This window comes from Zonotrichia leucophrys, chromosome 26 (genome assembly GCF_028769735.1).
Source record: "Zonotrichia leucophrys gambelii isolate GWCS_2022_RI chromosome 26, RI_Zleu_2.0, whole genome shotgun sequence".
NCBI classification, from domain to species: Eukaryota; Metazoa; Chordata; class Aves; order Passeriformes; family Passerellidae; genus Zonotrichia; species Zonotrichia leucophrys.
The window spans coordinates 6,572,044-6,594,901 of NC_088195.1; the positions used below are offsets into that span (position 1 = coordinate 6,572,044).

At 47.4% G+C, this 22,858-nt stretch overlaps 1 protein-coding gene across 3 annotated transcripts in view; it reads right to left on the reverse strand.

Moving 5' to 3' along the window:
- PPP1R12B (protein phosphatase 1 regulatory subunit 12B) overlaps positions 1 to 22,858 on the reverse strand; it is a 137,547-nt gene that overhangs the window by 59,077 nt on the left and 55,612 nt on the right. Inside the window, exons 9-14 of one of the 3 annotated variants that reach the window (XM_064733337.1) lie at positions 22,533 to 22,636; positions 19,198 to 19,395; positions 18,335 to 18,417; positions 16,088 to 16,213; positions 10,576 to 10,755; positions 9,878 to 10,060 (exon numbers count right to left, since the gene is read on the reverse strand). In XM_064733337.1, the coding sequence (XP_064589407.1) occupies positions 9,878 to 10,060; positions 10,576 to 10,755; positions 16,088 to 16,213; positions 18,335 to 18,417; positions 19,198 to 19,395; positions 22,533 to 22,636 (874 nt within the window). The remainder of the gene's footprint in view (positions 1 to 9,877; positions 10,061 to 10,575; positions 10,756 to 16,087; positions 16,214 to 18,334; positions 18,418 to 19,197; positions 19,396 to 22,532; positions 22,637 to 22,858) is intronic. The other 2 variants (XM_064733339.1, XM_064733340.1) reach the window with 2 other exon arrangements.

Sequence of the window (22,858 nt, forward strand, 5' to 3'; positions counted from 1 at the left end):
TGAGGAATACTTGCAGTAAGAGCAGCCATCACACCAAGCTCAAGGCATATACAAAGCAGAACAGATTTTTACCAGAGTTTTGGCTGTAAGTTCAAGGAGAAGAATAGAAATTGTTCAAGATGTGTATGTGAGAGTCAGCAAAACAACTGCAGAGGTTTACAACTCCCATAGAGAGAGAAAAGTGTGTCCTGCTGCCCTGAGAGAGCTACAGGCTTCTGGTTTGTGTATTACCTTGGAAAAAACCTGGAAACTGACTGATGAACCTGGCTTCAACTTAATTCTGCCTGTTTTCAAGAGAACACCTATCTTCATCTATCAATTCTTTCATCAAGGACAGTGTAAAACTCAAATGGATCCCAACTACTCATCACCACATGAAGGCAAAAGGAGCTGCAATACAATAGTAATAGAAGGGGAGATTCAACCCAGGAAATAGGAGGGTTGGGTATACAGGCTGGCAAACCAGGAATACATGAGCATTCTGTATGCTGGAGAATGCTGGCCAGAAGGAAAGAAAATATTGTGAGGAGAAACCCCTCTCAAGTCAAGGGTGAACTATGCAGAAAAGAGAGGCACAATGCCCTGTTGGTTGGTGCATGAGTAACAAGAACAGAAGATTAATTTCTCCAAGAAACATAGAGTCTTTTGATAATCCTTTTATGACACTGGTCTCCATCCTGCCATCCTGAACTCCTTCAGGCACTCAGAGGTTTAAGTGTTTCTGGCAAACACTTTTCACCACCATGGAGTCCTTCGGCAGAACATCACCAAGTCCCAGAGGGAACAGCAAGAATGTGCAAAACTTGGAGTTTTCCACCATCTACATGTGTGTGGCAGAGCAGCTGTGGCTGCCCCATCCCTGGAAGTGTTCAAGGCCAGGCTGGACAGGGCTTGGAGCCACCTGGTCTAGTGGAAGGTGTCCCTGCCCACGGCAGGGGATGGAATTAGATAAGCTGTAAATTCCCTTCCAACTCAAACCTTTCTGGCATTCTATGAACACCTGGCAACAAATTTGGAAGCTAAACATCCACCAAGTTCTACAGCTGCTCTCTTCTCAGAATTTCTTCAAGGAATTTCGTTCTGCTGAACGTCAGGACTGAAGATTGAGATAAACCCCCACCATGAGCTGCATTGGGCCATGACAGGTTCCCTCCATCCCTGTCAGGTCCTTCTCCAGTAAATCCAGGTCCTGCAGCACAGTAAGAACATGAACTGCACACAGTAACTGGTTCACTATCACAGTCTGCCCCAGTCTCTGGCAATGAGACTCTGCTGGTTGTGAACTGGAGCTGGGCTTGATGGGCTCTTCTGGAAGAAAGCTCTCCCTAGGCCAGTCCAAATCCTCTCACCTCTTTCTAGCTTAGAAATGACTCTGAACTACTAGACTGGAACAAACAGTGACATTCTTCTTGGAAGCCAGAACAGACTTTTGGCTCTTCCAAATCCACGTAACACAGGTCAGGGGAGCCAGGCACAGGTTTGGCTCCCTGTGCACAAGGAGGTGTGTTCATCACATGGAAAGCTATGTGGATACTCAGACTTCAAATGTTTGAAATTTCTCTTCTTAAGAAGAGTACAGTATCCCTATTCCAAGCACTGCAGTGATTTAAAATGTCTTTGTCACACATAGATCTATTTCTCAGGCATACACATACACATATATATGTTTATATATAGATGTATGGATATTAAAAACTCATATGCACTGTGAAAAAAGGAAGATAAAAATAAAAGTCAACAAAAGTCTCAAGTACAGATCCTGTTCTCCTGGAAACAACTGGAAAAGTACAGCATCCCAGCAATGCATTCCTCCCAACTGGAGAGCTGCCATTAGCAAATAACTATCTGTAAGCTGGAGGAGGGAGGAGAAGCAAGTGCAAGTTCTGCAGGCAACAATGCTGACAGCAGTTCCCAAAATACAATTCCTTAAGTTAGAAAATGAACTATGCCCCCAGCAGCAAGTCAATCATTGGCAGCTACATGGAAACAGTCAGAAAAAGAAACTTTTCTGCTCTCTTATCCAAGCAACAGGTTTTGGTTCTTCCCTGAATTTATCCCTGTGCTGACATGTTCTGCCCATCAGTCCCCTGCAATTGGAAATAGTCATCAGAGACACTGCCAGAAGCTGGATGTGCTCTGAGAGACCCTTCCAGGCATGAGACAAGGACAACGCATCAGACTGTGAGTGCTGGAGCTCAGAATGAGGGGGGAGACAGCCTGACAATGCTGAGTTATTTAATAAGCTGAAGACAGAAGGATAACAAGATCATAGTCCTAAAGCCTTTCACAGCTGGCTCAAAAAGGCTTGGCTGAGAATTCTCCATGTTCAGGCTCTTGCTGCTGGGAGCTGTTGTGTTTCAATCTGGACAATGAATTGTCAGCTCCTGCAAGTTTCAGTGTCTGAAACTTTGGTTGCAGGTTGATTAGGAGGTTCACTAGCAGCAGATTAACTTCTTTATTTCCCACAGCACTGCTTTGCTCAACATGTTCAGGTGCTGATCCAAGAGATTAAGAGATTGTGATCTTTGCCACTTGTTAATCAGAACAACCAGGTCCCTTTGTACCTGCAGAACTCCTCCTTCCATGGGACATTTACAAGGGGGTGAGGTTAAATGTGTGACAGCTGAGGCTACAAGAACATTTCCCATCAGGAAGTTCTGAACAATTCTGGTCCTTTCCCAGGCCCCATCCCTGGAAGTGCTCCAGGCCAGGCTGCATGGGGCTTGAAGGCACCTGGTCTAGTGGATGGCATCCTTATGATGAGAGGAGCAGATCCTGACCAACCTCCCAACCCAAACCAAAGCATTCCATGGTTCCATGTCTGTGCCCCTCACACAGCAGAGCTGCTCCTTCTGTGCTGTGCCCCCAGAGCAGCTCCTGGTGCCTCCCTGGCAGCCTGGATGGCTCCAATACGAGCTGAGGAGTGCTCAGGTTGCAGATCCAGCTGGGAACACAGCCCTGCAATCCCTCTGCCAGAGGAATAAAATACAGCATTGGTGCTCCTGAGAGCTCACCAAGCTTGGGGCTGGGGCAGTCAGCACATACATGAGAGGCTTTTAATGATCTATGTAATCCCTTCACATTAATTAATGTCACTCAGCATTATGGTGAAGAGTGAAAAGGCAACAAACACCACAGTGATCACATTCCCTAAACTGGCTGCAGTAACCATTGCTGTGAACTCAGACCTTTAAACTTCTGCCAGAAGAGGAGAACACTTACTTTTCTAAAAACCAAAAACAATCCAGGAATTCTTTCTGTAAGAGAAAAGCAAAGAGTGCTGCAGCCCCAGAGCAGAGACAGCCAACACCACCTGAGCTGGCAGCATGACCCTGTCACTGAACGTGTCAGCTGTGACCATCACCAGCACAAAGCTTACCAGGATGGAACATTTTGGAATTGTTTGTGTTCAGCACAGGACTCCAGGTGTCAATACAGAGCACTGAGTGGGTTAGCACTGTGATAGGGAACAAGGTGCACTGTCTGCAGTTCTCAGGAGCTGCATCCTTGCATTAAAAATGTGCTGCAGGAATTGGAACAGGATGGAACTTCCTGACACTGCCAGAGGAAACCAATGTCCTGCCCCTGTCAGCATCCCTCTCATTTGCAACTGAACCAACACAATTTGACATTTTCAACAACTTTAAGCAGACCTGTTAGAGCTTTCCCAAAAGCTAGTTCACAGCCTGAAACAGGAAATTTCCAGGGCAGAAAATCCCTGGGGAAACAAAAAAAAATTACTGGGCAAAACTCTGAGTGTTTGGTAAATTGTCTTCTGCAACTATAAAATAAAGTAAAATCAAACTTGATGGTGATCAAATTCAGCTGCTGAACCAAATAAGCCTGAGGAGCAGCGTTTGCCTGGCAGTGCATCCCAGCAGCTTCCCACTGCCACCTTGTGGGAGCAGGAGATGCTTGAGCAGCTCCAAGGAACAGATCACAGACCAGCCCCAGCTGAATTATGCAAAATATCACTGAATATTAATAATGTATCAAAGATTTCCATTTCCTACTGAGCTCACACTGCAATTTCTTAGCCAGTGGCTTTGGTTCAATTTTCAGTGTCTGCTGTTCTCAGGTACAGAAAATTAAGCCTGCACAAAAACTTTTCAAATAGAAATGCCAGGGAGGTTACTTGGCTCCTTTGGCTCCTCCAACTGTCACATCCCCAGGTCAATATCGTGGAGCACAGATTTAAATCAGACTAGCTGATTTAGTGCTGAAATAGCTCTCAGCTAGTGACACACAGGATCTCTATAAATATTTCAGGTACATCCTTGGCTTTAATAGCCGTTTTAGGCCCAGAGAAGTAGCTGAATTTGTCAAAGTTAGTAAAGCCCAGCCCCAGAACACCCAGGCAGTGGCACTGGGATGGCAGTGGAGCCAGAAGGTGCCATCATTGCTGTCAGACCCAGGGTGAAGCAGGTGCAGCAGGGCAGTGGTTCCCATTAGTAAGCCAAGAGGAATAATTGCACACACACTGGGCATGGACAGGGCTGGGGAAAAGGCAGTTTTACCTGCTGCTTGCTCCACGCTGCCAAGCTGCAGTTCTTTTACAATGCTTAGCTCAAGTGGTCCCTGCTTCCTTTCCTTGGCCATTCCTGAGGGATCCTGCATGGATTCCTGCTTTTGTTAGCAGGGCCAGCCTACAGCCTGGGCTCCCCCGCTGAAAGCAAATGCCAAAATATCCACCCCCCTTCCCTGAGGCCTGGCTGGACAGAGCCCTGCTGGCTGAGCACGCAGCTCACACCTGCTCACCACCCCTACAGGAAACAGACTGACCCCAGCCCACACCTCGACCTCACTCAAAATAAAAATGCAGCCTGAATTCTGATCCAGCAGGAGCAACCTCGCCTCTTCCCAACATGGACAATCCCAGGCCAGCAGAATTCCTGCCCTCCCACGTCATCTGCACCAGCAGCCTTTGAAAAAAGGGACAGCTTTATCTGAAGGTGATTAAGTGCAGAGGCAGAGGCAGTGGCAGGGAAATGCTGTCACAGCAGGTGCCAGATGATGGTTCAGCTCTTCACAGGAGAGAGAAACCTCTTAACTTCTTGTTGTCCACGGTGTGGTGTAGACAGGAATCCTTCCCTTGCCTTGCAGCAGCTCCTTGCATGAGCATCCCACTGCTCTGCTTCCCCAGGGACCTTTCCCAGGAGATTAAGACCACTCAGCTTTACATCAGCCAGTGATAAGGATTATAGAGTTAAATGCTATTAAAAATAAGGCAGCAGTGAACTATTGCTCACAGCCCTTTCTGCCAGCTCCTCTCAAGTGAAATTTAAATACTCCTTGAATGCAAATCTCAGAGTTTAACTTTCACAGAGGTCAGGGTCCTTGATTCCATCAGATCATAAGGGTTAAAGGACATATCAGGTGACACATCCATGCTCTTCCTAGAGGAGAAACACTCAGAATGCCCAGAGGACAAGAACCACGAGGTAAAAGGACTTGCCAAAAATTGTTCATCTAGCAGTACTGGTGGAGGAGGACTCAGTTATTAATATATTAATAATATATGCCACTATAATTAGCAGCTGGATCCTTAGAATGAAAAATAAATTCCTCTTGGGAATGAAGCAGGAAACAGAAGTGTTTGTCAAACACAGTTACCTGGCAGGTCAGTGAATTTCCTTCAGCTGAAAAGTATTTCTAGGGGAGACTTTAGAGGGCAAGAAGGCTGAGCAGAGCCACCAGCCCCAAAGCTGCCCAGAAAACAAGGCCGCCTCACTCCTGCTCTGGATTTGTCATGGAATCATGGAATGGTTTAGTTTGGAAGGGACCTTAAAGCTTATCTAGTTCCACCCCTGCCATGGGTAGGGGCAGCTTCCACTCCACCAGGTTGTTCCAATCCTGTCCAACTTGGCCTTGGACAATTCCAGGGATTGGGAGTTATGTGAGAAACTGGTCAGAATAAATGAAAAAGTAAGGAGAGAGATGAGTTTCCTGTCTCTAAGATCATGTCTGATGGCAAGTGCTGGAACCTTCCTGAGGAACAGGAAGAACATACACAACAGCAGAATTCAGTTGTAAAAACACAATGGTGGGGGGGGTTAAAAAAAAAATCCTAATTCTTGGCAAACCAGGAGAGATTTCAAATTCAAGAGTCCTTTCAAACTGGCCACATAGCTGAGAGCACAGACTTGTCTTTCAGAAGTTCTCAGGCAAAGCATGGCTCACCCCACATGCCAGCTGTGGGCTGCATGGTCACATTTCCAGCTGTTCTGGGAAGTAAGAGTTCCATAAGAAGAGTATGAAAAGCTTCAGCCAGATCTTCCAGACTTTCTTTCCAGCACAGATATCTCATGGCTCAAGTGACATTCCAGTCACTTGGGTGGAACTGCAGCATGGCAGGATCTCCTGCAGCCCCTTTCTAAGCCCAGGGGACAGAGCCCTGAGCAGCCCAGGCCTGTGACACCAGGAATACTCTGCTGGGGGCAGCAATGCAGGACAGAGCCCTGCACTGAACCTGCACAGACAGGATGCAGAGAACTTGGGTAAGAAGCTTTTGGTGGCACTAGAGGCCGCTGTCACCCTGGATGAAGGTGGATAATCCAGCACTGGGCTCCAACCAACAGGAATCCCCATTCCCCACCATCTACAGGCACCCAGCAGAAATAAGGAAGCTGTTAGTTCTGCCCTAGGAAGAGCTGGGTCTGTGTGAGGTACTGCAGGCACAACATCCACACAGCTGAAATCCACCCTCAGCAGAGCCAGGGCTGTTTGAGTTCAGTGGACAAACACACTGACAACGGGAGACAATTTGCTTTTGGCAGGAGATCATTCAAATGGCCAGACCACACTGATCATCAGCAGCTCCAAAATTCCAGAAAAAAGCCAAAAGAAACTGCCTGGCACAAGCAGTGGCTGTGGGAGATGGCACATTTCCAGCTCACAGCATCAGCACACTGCAGTGCTGCAGAGGAGCACCGGGAGCCTGGCATGTGCAGCAGGACACACAGAACACACATGGCAGTGTCAGGAGGCTGGGATGTGCAGCAGGACACATGGAAAGCTGGGATGTGCAGCAGGACACACGGAACACATGTGGCAGGACACACAGAACACGTGGTCAGGAGGCTGGGATGTGCAGCAGGACACACAGAATACACGTGGCAGTATCAGGAGACTGGCATGGGCAGCAGGACACACAGAACACATGTGGTCAGGAGGCTGGGATGTGCAGCAGGACATACAGAAAGCTGGGATGTGCTGCAGGACACACAGAACACACATGGCAGTGTCAGGAGGCTGGGATGTGCAGCAGCACACACAGAACACACGTGGCAGCAGCCAGGCCCCAGCCCTGACCGGGCACAGCTGGCACCACATGGCATCACTCGCCCCAAGCAGATCTCTGCTCCACCGCCCCTCTGCTGTTTGTTCCTTCCTCCCCCTGTAATTTACACTATTTTCCAGCATTTACTGGAGCCTGACCAATTCAGCTGGAAAACAAGGAGCAGGTGAATCACCATGGGTCACACTGTGGTGGGGCAGGGTAAGGCTTATTGGCCACCACAGGATGCAAACCAGCACCCCAGAGCACAATGCCAGTCGTTCATTCCCAGCCCTAAGCTGCCTCTTCTGCTTTAACCTTTTGGCTTCACACAGATAATTTTAAGGCCACAAGCTGGGAGATATCCCTGTGATCTAAAATTAGATGATCAGGCTGTTTATGTTTTTGTTGCTAAGAGCAAGCTGGTGCTTTGGAAACACCGAAGCAGCCCAAGCACTCCTGCAACAGCTGCCACTGGGAACTGAAATCCATACAGCACTGCCCTGACAACTGTTTGCCATTTGCCTTTTTATTTTACTGGAATTGGTCTCCTTCCCTACTAAGCTTTTCCTGTTTAGGTGACTTCTCCTGTCTCCCTGGGTCCATGTGTCCTAGTTCCAATGTGCAGGCAGCTCCCAGTCACTTCATCCCACTGTGAGGACATACATTCATCAGTAAGGTTTCCTCCCCCATGAGCACAATGGATAATTTCTGGGCTTTTTTCCTCTCAGTAGTTTCAAAGCATCAATTAAAGGTGGGAGGAATTTTCTGGTGTTTTCTCTTTACATTACCATAATTCGCAGGAGATGGTTCTCTAATAAAAATGCAGGAGACAAAGAGATCTTCTGTATTATTTATAGAAACAGATTTGGCAGTAAATGCCAATGCAGTAATAGTAATGGATGCTTTTTTGGACATCTACAAGTGACTATCCCAGTCCAGTTCCTTATCTGCAGACAGTGCCAGAAGTCTGGGGGGACTGTGAGCAGTCCACTTCTGCAGGGAAAAACCTGCTTCTGCAACTTGATTCTGGGCTTGCTAAAACGGAGAGATCATTGTGAAAGGTCTCTAGGGAGAACTGAGAGCACAACACTCACTCTGTCCTCTTGCACAACCTCACTGGGCACTGGCAGTATCTTCTGGCAGCTCATCTTGATTCAATTGCAAATGACCCCAAGCTGAGTGACCTCCAGGTACACAACAGGAGCACACAGAGGCACTTCAAGGGCTAACCCAAATGTTTTCACACCAAAGATACCCTTCAGTGGCCAGTGCAAACTGTCCCTGCACACAAAGCTGATGAACGTGGCTCCTCATGAATGTTTTAATACCTTCCAAGTGTTCCCTGTGCAAGCTCTGGGAAAAAAAAATCCCAAGCAGCATTACAAGTTTGAGTATTTTCCAACAGCACAGTCCACCTTGCTTGGATGTGCTGCAGGTGAAGCTGAGCAGCAGCTCAGCCCCACCACCTTTAGCCCTGTAAGCTGGTAATTCCCATTATTGCTTTTGCCATCCTTCAGCCTCAGGCCATTTAAGATGTGTCAAAGCACTATCTGCACTCAGGAAGGGCTGGATTTCAATAAATCACTATGACAGTTTGGAAGAATCCAAGCACTGGGTACTCTGCATGAACTCACTGCTGGTTAGAAACACCCAGTTCATCACTGCATTTTGTTTATTACTATTTGCTTTCACTGATGCCATTAGAAGAGACAGGTTTTGGAAAAGTTAACCTGTTTGCAGGAAGAATATATGGATCATTTCATACTCTGCAATTAATGCATAGGGTAGTGTTCCTTTGAAAAGAGCTCTGTCTCCCCAGGTTTGCATTTCCCCAGTCTGAAAATAGCACCACGTGATAAGAAAGAGATACCACCAGCTGGAGTCAGAGTCATTCCCACTGCTGCTACTGCTGGAACAGCCTCAGCTGCACATGGCAGTCCCCTACCTCTGGCCTGTCCAGTCAACCAAAGCCACACCTGCTGCTGGAGTCCATCTCCTACTGTGTCACACACCTACACACCCCAGGAATGTGTGTTTTCTCCCACTAACTGTAAAGGGAATCTGGGGGACCTGTGCAGCACAGACATCTCCATCAGGCCATGAGTAAACACAGCTGAGCTGAATCAGAGGGACAGATTTTATCTGACTGTATCTCAGTGCAATGTTCTTTTCAGGATGGAATTCGTTTTACAGAACCCACTGTCAGTGGACAAACTCTGCTATGTGTCCCTGCAAACACACTGGGATGGGCTGAGATTAGGAGCTGAGATTAGTACTGAAGAAAAAGGCTGAGCTGCTGAAGAGACAAGTAAAAAATGATGAAACTAAATTTAACCTACAAGCCAGTGACGATTCCTTCAGACAGAGTAGGGACAGCAGCCTGGCAACTTCAAGGAACTAAATTATGAACTAAATTTAATTATGAAACTAAATTTAACCTCCAAGCCAGTGACGATTCAGTTCAAAACCTTTGACAGAGTAGGGACAGCAGCCTGGGAACTTCATGGAACACCTAAAAACCAGTCCTTACACCCCCACCATCACCACCATGTGAGAGCTGCCCACGCAGAGGGCCAGCAGAGCCCAGTCCTCACTGACCTTCTGCGCTCCCTGGCCTCCTCAGCCGAGAGGTCCTTCCCCGGGCAGGCAGCCCCGGCATTCGCGGCGCCGTTGGCAGCGCCGAGCACAGCATGGTTTGTGATTACACCTAGAGGGGTGCTGCCACTGCTGCCCTCTGTGTTTTTCTCTACAGCAGAATCACTTTGTTGCCTGAAAGGGGCTCTGAAATAGAGAAGACATACGGAAAGCAAAGCAAGTGAACTCCAGTGCTGACCAAGCCCAACTTCCTCGACAGAGCATGGACGGTTCATCCTCCTCGTTTTACACTCATGTGTTTGTAGAGAACAGCCACAGCAAAATGAATTTTACAAAACTTGGAGAAGAATGAGGAGGAGGAATTATTAGCCTTCACATCCCTTTAGTAGCAAAAATGATCAGAAAGTGTACCTGGTGAGAAAGCAGAAGGAAGAACTCCAAGAGCTTGTACAGTGAGCACCCGAGGGCAGCCTGGGGACGCGCTGTGTCACAGAGGGCACAAGGGACACACTGAGGGCTGTCACCTGCCTGCCAGCCACACCCACCATGGGACTGTCCAACACCACCATCCTGGGATCGCTTATCATTGTGGAACTGCTTATCAGCACGTCCCATGTGGAAGCACACCTCCAATCCCTAATCCACTCCAGAATTCCAACCCAAACACTGATTTTTGGAGTGGTGTCTCTGGGAGCCATTACCTGGTGCTGTGCAGGGCTGGAGCAGGAGTGTTCACACCGAGAGAGGTGGGGCAGCAAGAGACAGGATGCCACGGGGTGCCCAGGGAGGTAGATGAGCCAATGGCAGTGGGTGAGGTAGCTAGAGATGGACTGGCTGAAATGTAGGGACTGCTCAGGTCACTACTTCTACCAAAGGAAGCACTGTAAAACATCACAAAACCACGTCCTTCAGAGCACAGCAAATACTCAACAGCACATCCCCCAGCTGGGCTGGCAGCTGGGAAGGGAGCAGGTACCACAGGGCAGCAAAAGGTGTGCAAGGAGATCAGAGAGCAGAGGGGCTGCTGCTGGTTGCCCACACAGGCCAGTGCCAGCAGAGCCCTGCTTAGCCAAGCCCAGCTCAGTTCCAGCAACAGAAAAATGGCATGGGGGTGAGCTGGAAGGATCAGGGAAGGAAAAAGCCCTGCTGCAGTAAAAGCAGGGCATATGGAGCACCCTGTGCCCTGGGGAAAGGCAGGGGCAAGGATGAGGATGCTTAAAGCAGGAAAGGAGAGTGACAAAAGCTGGGCCGGCTGCATGACCCCTGAGGATGTCCAGGACTTCCAGTTTTAAGAACTTATTTCCAGTGGCTTAAAGTTTTCGCAAAGATGATCAGTTCAGACTTTAACTCTCTTTAAGACATATTTGGCACAAACTGTATTTCTGGAAAATAGCTAGCACAGCTGTCCAAAAATATTCAAGAATGAGCAAGGGAAATAATATTTTGCCAGTTTAAAGCAAGCCCTGAAAACCAATCTTACTGTGTTTGTGTTCATATTTTGGAGAAGATGGAGGAGGAAAGAAAAAGGGCTCTAATACAAGGATGGACTCTCACTTTTTCAAAGAAAATCCACCCTAATGTGACAGAAAATCCATTCTAGTGGGAAAAGTTGCATATCTCTAAAACAGACTTGATGAAGTCTGGCAGAATCTCCTTCTCAGACACATCCAAGCCCTGCACATAAGCTGCTCCCTGCCTGCACACAGCAGTCCAGAGCTCCTAAGGCCCTGCCACACCTTTCCCAGCACCTGGCATGCCTGGCTGCTACTGGTCAGACTGGACTGTCTGAAGGATCAAAGCCTAGCAAGGCTGGCTCTCACCTGCATCTTAAAGGCTCCCAGGGCAGGGCACATGGACCAAAGTGGTTGCACAGGAATAAAAGCTGACCTAGAGGAAAGAAGCAGGACAGAGCTGCAGGCTTTAGGGAAAGCCAGGGAATGAAACTGGAAGTCAACTCTAGAGTAAGAATCCAGAGAGCAGCCCAAAGCTGAAACAGCACTGGGAAGGGGCAGGAGCACAGCCAGGGACAGGAGGCCACAGAAAGGATCCAGTCCTGCTCACCCAGGCACCAATTTACAAGCCAGTTTTACATGCCAAGGCCCCCAGCAAGCCCAGCATGAGCAGCTGGTCCCTGGGGAGCCAAAGGACAACAGAGCATCCTGGAGGGCCTCCACAGGGAGGAACCTCCCATTTGGGCCCCTCAGTTGATGGCTGCCTGCCATATCCAGGTCATGCAGGAACAAGCAAGTCATTGTCACCAGGTAGCAACCTCTGCCAGACCCCGAACAGAGCTTTCTCTGCAATGCTCCATGCCTGGAGCATGCAGGAGCAGCAGTTCCTTCCCTTCTTGGCTCTCTGCTCCAGAGGGAAAAGCCAAGGCCTGGAGATGGGCTGGGAGGAGGGGGGGAGTGGAAAGAGGAGCCTGGCTGGGGTGGGTGTGTGGAGCAAGGGCAGTGGAGCTGCATGAATGAGTGTTGTGAGGAGAGGAGGGCACAGGAGCCTGTGTCTGGGGAGGGGAGGAGAGGATCAGCAGGGGAAAAGGTGATGGCAGCCCTGGGGGAACAGACTTGATGTGGCACCATCCTAGGACAGCCCAAGGCAGAGAGGCTGGGGCGCAAGGGTGGCTGCAAGGTCAGGAAGGGAGGATGCAGGAGGGTTACCAAAAATGCCCTGCCAAGGATTGTTTTTCAGAAGGGAAAGGCAATGGGTGAGGAGGATGGAAGCAGCACCAGGTGCCTGGGAGAGCAGTGATGTGGGGGATAAGAGGAAAGGAGGAGGAAAAATGGAAGAAGAGGGCACAGGGATGGCATTGTGCCAGCTCCAACACACATGGGCAGAGAAATGTGGTGCTGGGGCACCAGGAACAGCCTCCTGCTCCAAAGGGAGCCAAGGCACTGCCACCTCTGTGGGAATCCCCCTCCCAGCCTGTCCCCTGCATGGGTGGCACTGCACAGTGGGAGGAGCACTCCAAGGCATTACTCCATTGTTCACATCTGATCTGAAATGGACCAGAAAATTGCAATATAAAGGTTAGCCAGGGAATCCTGCTAATTAACAGCTGTATCCATAGGAGTCTGTGAAAGGGAGGACTAAGAAATTATGCTGAATAATTCAATGTCAGAAATAAAAAAAGGCACTGACACACTGCTCCTCATTCTCTAACAATATCACAACAGAACCATCAGGGAATGAGCAATGAAATGTAAAGCAACATTTCAAAGCAATAAAGAAAAAAACTACTTCTGACTTAAAGAAATACTTTAAAGGCATTAAAAACTTTTACTTAAGAACCTTCACACTCTTAAAAAGCTTCCACATGTGGTAATAAAAAAGGTTTGCACAAAGCACATAACTATTCTTTAAACACACTGCCATGGGGTGGTGCAGAGATCAAACTGGGATTTGGGTATGGAAGTTGGCTGCAGTGGTAGCTATTGAGAACAATGGTTAAATATAACCCCTGGCTCCTCAATTCCTGATTGCTGGAAGCAAGGAGAGTGTGGGAGGCAGCAAAGTGCTCTGAAGTTATCCTGGCTCTTGCAACTTCTTCAAAGCCAGCTGCTGTCAGCAACAGTCTGGGCTGCAGGGACTGCTGTCCTGGCTCACTGCAATGGCTTTTATGTGACCAGAACCAGCAAGGAGGTACTTGCAGAAATGTGAAATGAAGGCAAATCTGTGTGGCTGAAGGATTTCATTCCAGTGTGAGCCCTTCCTGGGAGGCAGCACTTCTGGCTGATGTCAAAGGCAGCATGCTGAACTAACCCAACCTGCTTTGCCAGTTTTCCTCCACATCCTTTCATTTACAGTCCAAGTGACCTGGATTTTTGAAGGCCAGTACACACTAAAATGGACACCAGGATATTAGAGCAGGGTTCTGTAGATTTCTGGGCCAGTGGCACACACAGAGAAAGCAGGACAACTGCCAGTACCACAACAGAGAGCATCAATATATGCTTCAACTAAAGCTGAAGAACATTTGTAACATTGCTGCAAGTTATTTTATTCCCTTTTATTTTAAAAAAATGGAAGAAAAAAGGAAAAACCCAGCTTTTTCCCCATCTTAAGATGACCTGCTGCTGTTGTTCATTCTGTTTGGGGTGTCACATAAAGCACTTAAAGAAAGCAACTAAGGATATTGGGAAGGAAATGTTCCCTGTGAGGGTGGTGAGGCCCTGGCACAGGGTGCCCAGAGCAGCTGTGGCTGCCTCATGCCTGGAGGTGTCCAAGGCCAGGTTTGTGGAAGGTGTCCCTGCCCATAGCAGGGGGTGGAAGGAGATGGGATTTAAGGTCCCTTCCAACCCAAAGTCTGTGATCTTTATGGAGATCAGTCAAATGCTGAGGCAAGGGGGAGCTGCAGATGTGTACAGTCATCCCCTCAGTGACATGCAAGCATGCCATATTCCCTTGAATTCTTCCTCTCTAAGAAGCTTTCACCTTTTGGAGCTGGGTTGAGAGTTTTGCTAATATCTGGAAATGACAAAATGCTTATGTCTAACCAGGTTCCTTTCCTCATCTTAGGGGTGGATGCACAAGGCTGGAGAAATCAAAAGTTCAATACAATTGTGTTCAATTTCTCTGTGCTCTCCTACAGAATGCTATATGGGACAAAGGTCTAATTGATCATGGTTTTACTGTTTGTATATGAAATGCAAATCAAACCACTGATCTCTCCTTTAAAAGCACATTTATTCCTACCTGACAAAGCTATTCTCTGTACCTGCATGTGAACCAGTCACTCCCTTATGAAAGGGCAGAATTCAGCCTTTATAACAAGAACTCATTATTAGTGACCTCCCAGTGCAGCCTAAACCTTCCCCACTCTCTGTACAGTTTAACCAAGGAAATACAGCACAACTGTGTGAGTGCAACACTAAATCTGGTGCAGGATTAGCTGGGACAAACCAGCAATGTTTGTAAGATTGCCTGGGGGTGACTGTGCTGTCCCTCAGCTCAGGGAGCAGCACAGGTGTGCCAGCTGCAAGGGACAAGTTTTCCAATGTAATCAGCTGCAGCTTGTCAGACCAGCTTCAGAGAGAGACAAGCCATGGAGGCTGGGCTGTCATCACATCCCAGGATAGCTGTGAAGTCACCAGAATGGAGCAGCAGAGCAGAAGCTCCTGCTTGAAGGGGCTGCTTCACCTTTTGTGGCAATGGATCTGTACGTGCTCAGCAATTGGCCACACACACCCTTGAGCACCACTTACCTCTACAGAAACAGCACAAACACTGGAACAAATTGCCTCTTCCCAAGTATCTCAAGCAGTTGTTCTGACTTCAGGACAGTTATTTAGTTCAGGGTGTAGAATCTCATGAAACTCAATCTAGAACCTTAGGCTATTGCTGCTGTTGTCCTTAAGCAGAAACACAATGGCTTTGCAGTGTGACATGTTTATTACAGGCTGCTCTGATGGTCTTCAGTATCAGCTGAAATAAAGGTGAGGTGCTGGCACTGCTGATCCTCCTGCTCCCATGAGAACCCAGCAATGCACTGTTTGCTCACCAGAGCAGGGCATTGCTCCAGCCCACTCGGAGAGCCCTGAGGTGGCACCTCAAGGACACCGAGGCTCTGCCTCCCAAGGGGGTCCAGGACACTGCAGGTACAGGAGTTCTGCCTGGAATTGCCTTCCTGCTTCTTCCCGGCTCCTTTACCAATGATCAAATAATCAGCCTCAGCAACTTCACACACACTGTGAACAAACTGCTTCCTTACTGCCTTACAAAGCAACAGTGGAAGCATCAGTTTCACTCCTTAGCAAGTGCTGTACACCATGCTCAAGAGCACTGCCACTTTCTGATAATACTACAAACATGGACTAATATGAACCAAAATTAGAGAAAAGCTATAACTTACTCACCAAGAGTTATCCGAACAATGCTTCTGGACTCTTATTACATTAATCTGTTTTATGATAAATTTTGGTTTTATTCTCTAACCATAACACCAGCATTAAACAGAGAAAACTTTACATTTGAATTATGTGAAGAAGAGTATTTTAATTTAGTACAGCAATTTGCAAATTAATAAAAATTATATCCTTTAAAAACACTATTTAGCATGACAAATCCAATAAATCTTTTCTTCCCTGCTCTCAGCAGAAGAGGGTCCCAAGGCCAGTTACAAGATGCAGGAGGCAACAAGCAGGAGGCTGAGGTGTGGGAGGCATGTTAAGAGTGGTTCTGACTGCCTGAGAGCCCATGGAAGACAGAACATACCTTTTCAAGTAGGTGGATACGTAGGTAGTGGGAGCCCCAGAGTGGGGAGCTTCGTTTCCCTTTGGCTCGTCCCTCCAGGGCTGCCGGGTGTAGGAGCCACTCCTCACCAGGTTCACAGCAGATTCCCTGCAGCAGCACAGAGCACAGAAAAGCTTAGAAAAACCTCTGGAGTCTGCTTTTGGTTCCTTCAGTTTCACAACACAAATCCTTCCCTTACACCTACATGCTTCATTGTTAGGGTGACACAGCTCAGAGAAACACCTGCTCTGGCCTTAGCATCAGCTCCTGCTCCTGCCAGCTCACTCAAGAACCACAGATGATGTCATGTTTTGCATAAAGAGGAACAAGATCCTTTTTAGTGAGAAAACTTGCAAATGAAATTCAGATTGTCTATAAAAGTAATTTAACATATTAAATAGTGTCATTTAATATTCTCACTGCAGTCTGTATCAAACAATAAAGTATAAATGGGCAGATACTGGAACTGCAGGGCAGCTTTTATTCTTCAAGTTATCCAGGAAAAGACAAAAGCAATTCAGCACAGCAAAGCATTTCACAAAATCATTAGGCTTGGAAAAGTCCTCTAAGATCATTGAGCCCAACAATTAACCCAGCACTACCAGGTCAACCGCAAAATCATGAAGCAGAAAACAACAAACAAAATATTTATAGCATCTAAAGCTACTTGACAAGTTATCAAGAAATTCCCAGTAGTCCTGTTTACCCTGGTTATCTGAAAACAGGGCTCTTTCCCCAATGCTAATGCACACTCTGGCAGTGCATCCTGCTCTCTGCTGGCGCAGGACAGCACCTGGAGCTTGCAATGCAGCACTAATCCATTCCCTTATCAGCAAGAAATTATTTCTCATTTCCAGTTGTCATGCCTAGACTAATGCTGTATAAAGACACCTGTGGGTTCCAGAAAGGAAAATCCAAATGTTTTGAAAGGAAAGAATATTAGGAAAAAATCTGTACTACACAGCCTGCCTGGGCACCATCTGTTCCTGAAGGCCAGCACTGCTCAGGCAGTCCCAACTCCACCCAGAAAAGGACACTGAGCTCCTACAGCTGAATGTGCCACTCAACAGCAACCTCTGCCAAAGCCTCTTGAGCTGATCAACAGACACAAACTGTCTGTAAAACTCTGGATCTCAGAGACTGCCTGAGAGTGAACAAGAACACAGCAGGGAGGCTCCAGCAAAAGATCAGCAAAGATTCCCAAGCTGTGCTGAAATTCTCTCAGGGTGTCATCTGCCACAGCTCCTGCCCAACAATTACAGCTCACAGCCACTGCTCTGCATGTGCCTTTCCTCCTCTGTTGGGGAAGTAGCTGGAATTGAGGCTAAAGTCAAATTTTACTCCTTCTAATACAAACTGAGTCATAGAACGGCCAGGGTTGGAAGGGACCTTAAAGCTCATCCTGTCCTTCTACCTGCCCAGGCAAGGACACCTTTCACCTGCCCAGGTTACTCCAAGCCCCATCCAACCTGGCCTTGGACATTTAAAGGCTTGGGGTAGCCACTGCTGCTCTGGGAAACCTGTGCCAGGGCCTGGCCACCCTCTCAGCCAAGAATTCCTCCCTATTATCCCATCTAACCCTGCCCTCTGGCAGTGGGAAGCCATTCCCCTGTGTTCTGCCAATCCAGGACCTTGTCCAAAGTTCCTCTCCAGCTCTCTTGGAGCCCCTTTAGGCACTGGAAGGCCCCTGAAGAAGCTGCTAGAAGACAGCAGCTCCTCAAATACATCTGGAATTCTGGGACATACACACACCATTTACACCATGGTTAGGACCAGGGGCATTTACACACACTGACTGTAAAAACAGCCATGCAATGAAACAGTTCCTACATGGCAGAGTTCACAAGCTCGAGTGAATCTTAAGTGACAGAGGTGTGAACAAAGGGATTGAAGGTGACTGCTGAGCAAGTGACAACTACAAGTGCAGGTGGCAGCTACAAAATGAGGCACTTGCCTATTAAAAGGAAAAAGGATCCATAAATCTGATTGCCTGGGTGGAGCCTGTGCCTGTGTGAGTACAGGGTGGAGGAACCAGTCTGCTGATTCCTGCTCACCTAAATGAAAACCAACGTACCAGAACTTTTACAGACAGAGCTGGCTCTTGATGTTGGGAATTCCTGTGTACTTGAGACTGCTGAGAAAATATACAGAGCATGACTACAGAAAAATTATATTCCACAAGTACTATTGACAGGATGGAAGCTGAGCATTAACTTCAGCCAGTCTCACCTGTTTTCTTTTTCTTCTGTATCACTCGTACTGCTCAGTCTTCTGGGGACTATGGTGGCAAGATAACTCTTGTTGTCTCTGTCCTGGTGAAGCAAAAGAGGAACTTCAGCTATACATCTCTTACCCTTCCAGCACATCCAGTAGTAAATAAATTCATGTTCAAATTTCTTCAACTAAGAAAGCATTCTCCTACCAGCTGGTTTAAAGCAGCTTCTTGCTTCTCTAATGTTGCTTAAAGCAACATAGCACAGCATAGAAATATCAGTTCTGAAAGGGATTTCCTGATGACCAGTGAATAAAAGCATCTTCTAACTTAGAGAATAACTTGTCAATCACAGAATCAGAGAACTGGTTTGGGTTGGAAGAGATCTTTAGTCCACTAGACCAGAACTCCATCCCAGGTGGCCCTGAATGCCTCCAGGGATGAGGGATCTACCCATGGGCAGAAAAGTTACAGTTACGTGGGATATAGTTACTGAATACGTGGGATGGGATTTACAAATGCAGCTGGTAGACAGAGGAGAAATCCATATAAATGATGGAGAAGGACAATCTCCACTGCAGGTATGTGCTGTTGTCTGCTAGACATTTTCTGGTAAAGAACAGGCTGTGCCAGATTGGCAGCCCCTGTTTAGTGGCAGCCCAGTCCAAACTGAGTAGGAATTGGGCCAAAGGGGCACCAAACTCCAGTTCTGGAGAAACAACTGACAGAAGGAAAATATTTTTCAAAAGAAAAAGAAGATAAGAATGAAAGAGACCCTTGTTTGTTATGGATACAAACCCCAGCAACAACTCAAAGGGAAAGGGGTTTACACCTGTGGGGTGAAGTGGATGCACTGAAATATCCTTGCTGAAAGCCAAACCTTTTCCTTGTTGTCCAAGAGTGCAGAAATGCGAGGGCTGGACGAGGAGCGATAGATGGAAGAAGTTTTGTCCCTCTGTGCCTCACGAGTGGCAGAGACCTCACTCAGCATGTTGTGGCTGCCAGTCTTCCTCAGGCCCAGGCGCCACGACGAAGGCGACTCGTCCTTCTGCTCGTCTGACTTGCTGAGCCAACTGAACTGTGGAGGAGAAAGTGAACATTTGGGAAAAGGAAGAGCACTGCAAGGCAACTCTAAGTTGACAAAGTGTTTCAAAAAGCTCCAGTTTTTGCTGGGCTAGACTTGTAAGGTAGAATGACTTATTTCCTGCTTCACTTTAATTACAGGACCGAGCTCAAGGTGAACTCACAGGGATGCAAACTGCTGTGGTGCCTCATCCCCAAGGACAGAGGATGAAAGGAATCTTCTGTCACTGTGCAGGTCTTTGCCTACACAATGTCCTCCTCCAGCTTTGAGGAAAGAATATGAGGAACAATGAAGCTTACATTATCACCCATTTAGGAAGGGGGAATTATTCAGTGAAGGCAGAATTCCAAAAACAAATACTCAGTTCTTATGGAACTAGTTGCAAATAAACCAGTGGAGTCCAGAAGAAGCCATTGAGATTACCAGGGAGCTGTAGCCAACAACACTGTAAAGGAAGAAACTGAGGCAATCTGGATTGTTCAGCATGGAAAAGAGAAGGCAAAGACAGGATTTAGTTGCTCTGCTACCTAGGGGTGGGTTTACAGAGGACATGGAACCACACTTCTCTGCAGTCTACAGTGAAAGGAGGGCAACAGACAAGTTTCCACTTGGGAAATCCCAGCTGACATGGAGATGTAACTCCTGGCAGGATCAGAGCTGCACTGGGACAGAGAGTAAAGGAGTAGAGCATCTCCATCCTCAGAGACATTTCAATACTCAGCTGAGCTCAGGTAGGACAAAGCAACATGACAAGAGCTTAATCCTGCTTTGAGCAGGACGTTGGATTTCAGCCTCGCTAAGGCCCCTTCCATGGGCAGGTAAATGCACAGCACAGAATGGGATTTGTGCTTTCTGTTACATGAGGCACTTGTGACCTGCATGTATTAGTCCTTAAATGTAGAACTGCTTCAATGTAGAACTGCTTCCATGGACAACTGCCTCAATGTACAACTGCCTCAAGTACAACTGCTTCCATGTACAACTGCTTCCATGTACAACTGCTTCCATGTACAACTGCTTCCATGTACAACTGCTTCAATGCATGACTTTGGCTACAGTGATCAAGTCTTTCAAAAGGCTGCACACTGCCATTCAAGAATGAAGCCTGAGCATCACAAGAGGTACTTGTGCAGGGCTAAGCACCAAGTTGTACAGGAAATAAAGCAAATAGATTATAAGGAATTTTTGGCAAAGTACAGAATACAAACCACACAACCCCTGTGGCTGTGTTACTGCAGGGTACAATCACACCTTTGGTACCACACATAGCTCAGGTCCAGCAATCAGCAGCAGTTGACAAGAAGGGAAGAGTTCAGGGAAAGGCAGCAAGAATGAGTAGAGCAAGAGAGGTTGTGCATGAGGAGATATTCAGTATTTCAGTAGTCTCCAGGCTGAGATATGACCAAGCTACATGAAACCCTCAGTGGAACACAGAAGGGTGAGTAAGGAACAATTATTCTTTGGTTCTTCCCATAAAGGAATGAGGGACAGCAAACAAACCCAGTGTGTGGTTGGTTAATGGGACAGGGAGCTTTGTAGAGTTTTGAACTAAGCTGAAGGACTGGACATTAGAGGATCCCAATTAAAAAGTGAGTGCATAAAGGAAAAGTCCAACAGGGGCTACTGAAGACAAAAAATAACCAGGGTCAGCGAGTCCCTGAAAAGCCAACTGCTGGAGTGTGGGAGGGAATTCCTGCAAGGTTGTGCTCTCCAGTAGCTTCTGATGGTCACTGTTGGGCAGGACAGTGGGCAGACAAGGCTTTTGATCAAAGCTGATCTAAGCATTATTACACCATATTCTATCTGACACTATTCAGAACAAACGGAGCTACTGGAGAGCTCCGCCCTCAGACTCACTGTCTGAAGACTGCCAAGCTGAAATTATCCCTCCAGTATTTGAGCAATGTTTTCAGCTTGTGTTATTTCAATGCAGATGCAAAGGGTTAATCTGTACTCCACCATTTCCAGCACTGCCAGTCTACTGAGCTACACAGCTCTAACATTTTCATGTAGTTTTGATGCTTTCCTCAGAGAATGCTCAAAACCACAGCAAAAGCTGCCATCTGTGAATTCTGAACAACACAGGAACAGCACATACTAATAACTCCCCTCATAGAGGGCAACACTATCTAAAGCCCAGTCAGTCAAAGAGAACTACAGAAAAAACAAACAGGTGAGAGAAGGTAAAAAAGCTGACCTTAAGTCACTGAGGTAAAATCAATAATTCCTCCACTCACAGGTCAGCTCCTACACCCTAACACTCTTATTCTGTGTTCAACAGCTCAAATGAGTGAGAGACCAAACCTCTGCAGCTGGGAAAAGGTTAACTGAAGTACTCACACTTCCCAGCATCCTTCTCCCTCTAACAGTTCCCCTGCTAAGCCAGCCTGAGCTGAACAATGCCCAGAGGAGCTCTGTTTCATTTGATCTTGGTTATGCTCTGTTACATGTGAAAAATAAAAAATTGTGACTAAGCAAGAAACACTTCCCCCTGACAAGCACCGAGAGCTTCAGCCCTGGGCCAGGTTTCTGTGCTGTTTTCTCCACAGTCTGGTGCAAAAAGAAAGCAGCAGCACACAACAGGAGTCCTGTGCAGAGCAGAGTCTCCTGGTGCCATCTAGCTGAATGATCTGAGAGCTGAAGGATTCAATCACACAAGATTTCAGTGACCACTTCACCTTTCAAAGCTTTCATAGCCCAGCTGGCCAGCCACATGCAAACCACCCTCTGCTTGCTGGGCATTAACAGCACACCACTGACTCAGCTGGCTTTGGCAAGTCAGAGGCACTTTAAATGATGGTGCTGAACTCACCACTGGCACACAGGCAGAAATCAGCTCTGGTGACAGATCTGCTGAGAAGACATTGGCACCAGCCCCCTGAGAACTGACAGCACACAAAGCATGTGCTCTAGGCTGGCTTTCTTCACCACAATTGGCTTTGGAGGTCAGAGATTCAAGAGGAACCATATTGTCCCTACACTGCTGTTAACGCACATCTTTATCAGAATTTCAAACTACCAGGCTTTTCTAAATTCAAGTGCTCTGAAGACTGGTTTCAGAGCATCCACTTCCCAGTAACACCTCCTGCTGCTGAGCACTCCTGGGTCCCCAGGGATCCACATTCACTTACTCTTCTGGCAGATGCAGTGAAGGAGTTGGGCTCAGGTGCTGGCTCAGGGATGCTGGGCCTGGATTCCCGGCTCGAGTAGTTGGCAAAGGGCTCTTCCTTCCTCTCTACAATTTTAAACAAGAAGAGAAACCAAATGTTTCAGTATTGCACTTCTGAGGCCCTTCCTTACCCAGAGTGTGGTCTGCACTCCAGTTCAGGGCTGTGTGACCTCCCTCTGCACTGGCAGTGCCAGGGCTTTCTGCAAGGAGCTCCCCACCTCCTAAAGAACAGCATGGACACGTTTGCCAGGCAAAGCTTTTGTACTTTATCCTCACAGACAAGCAGAA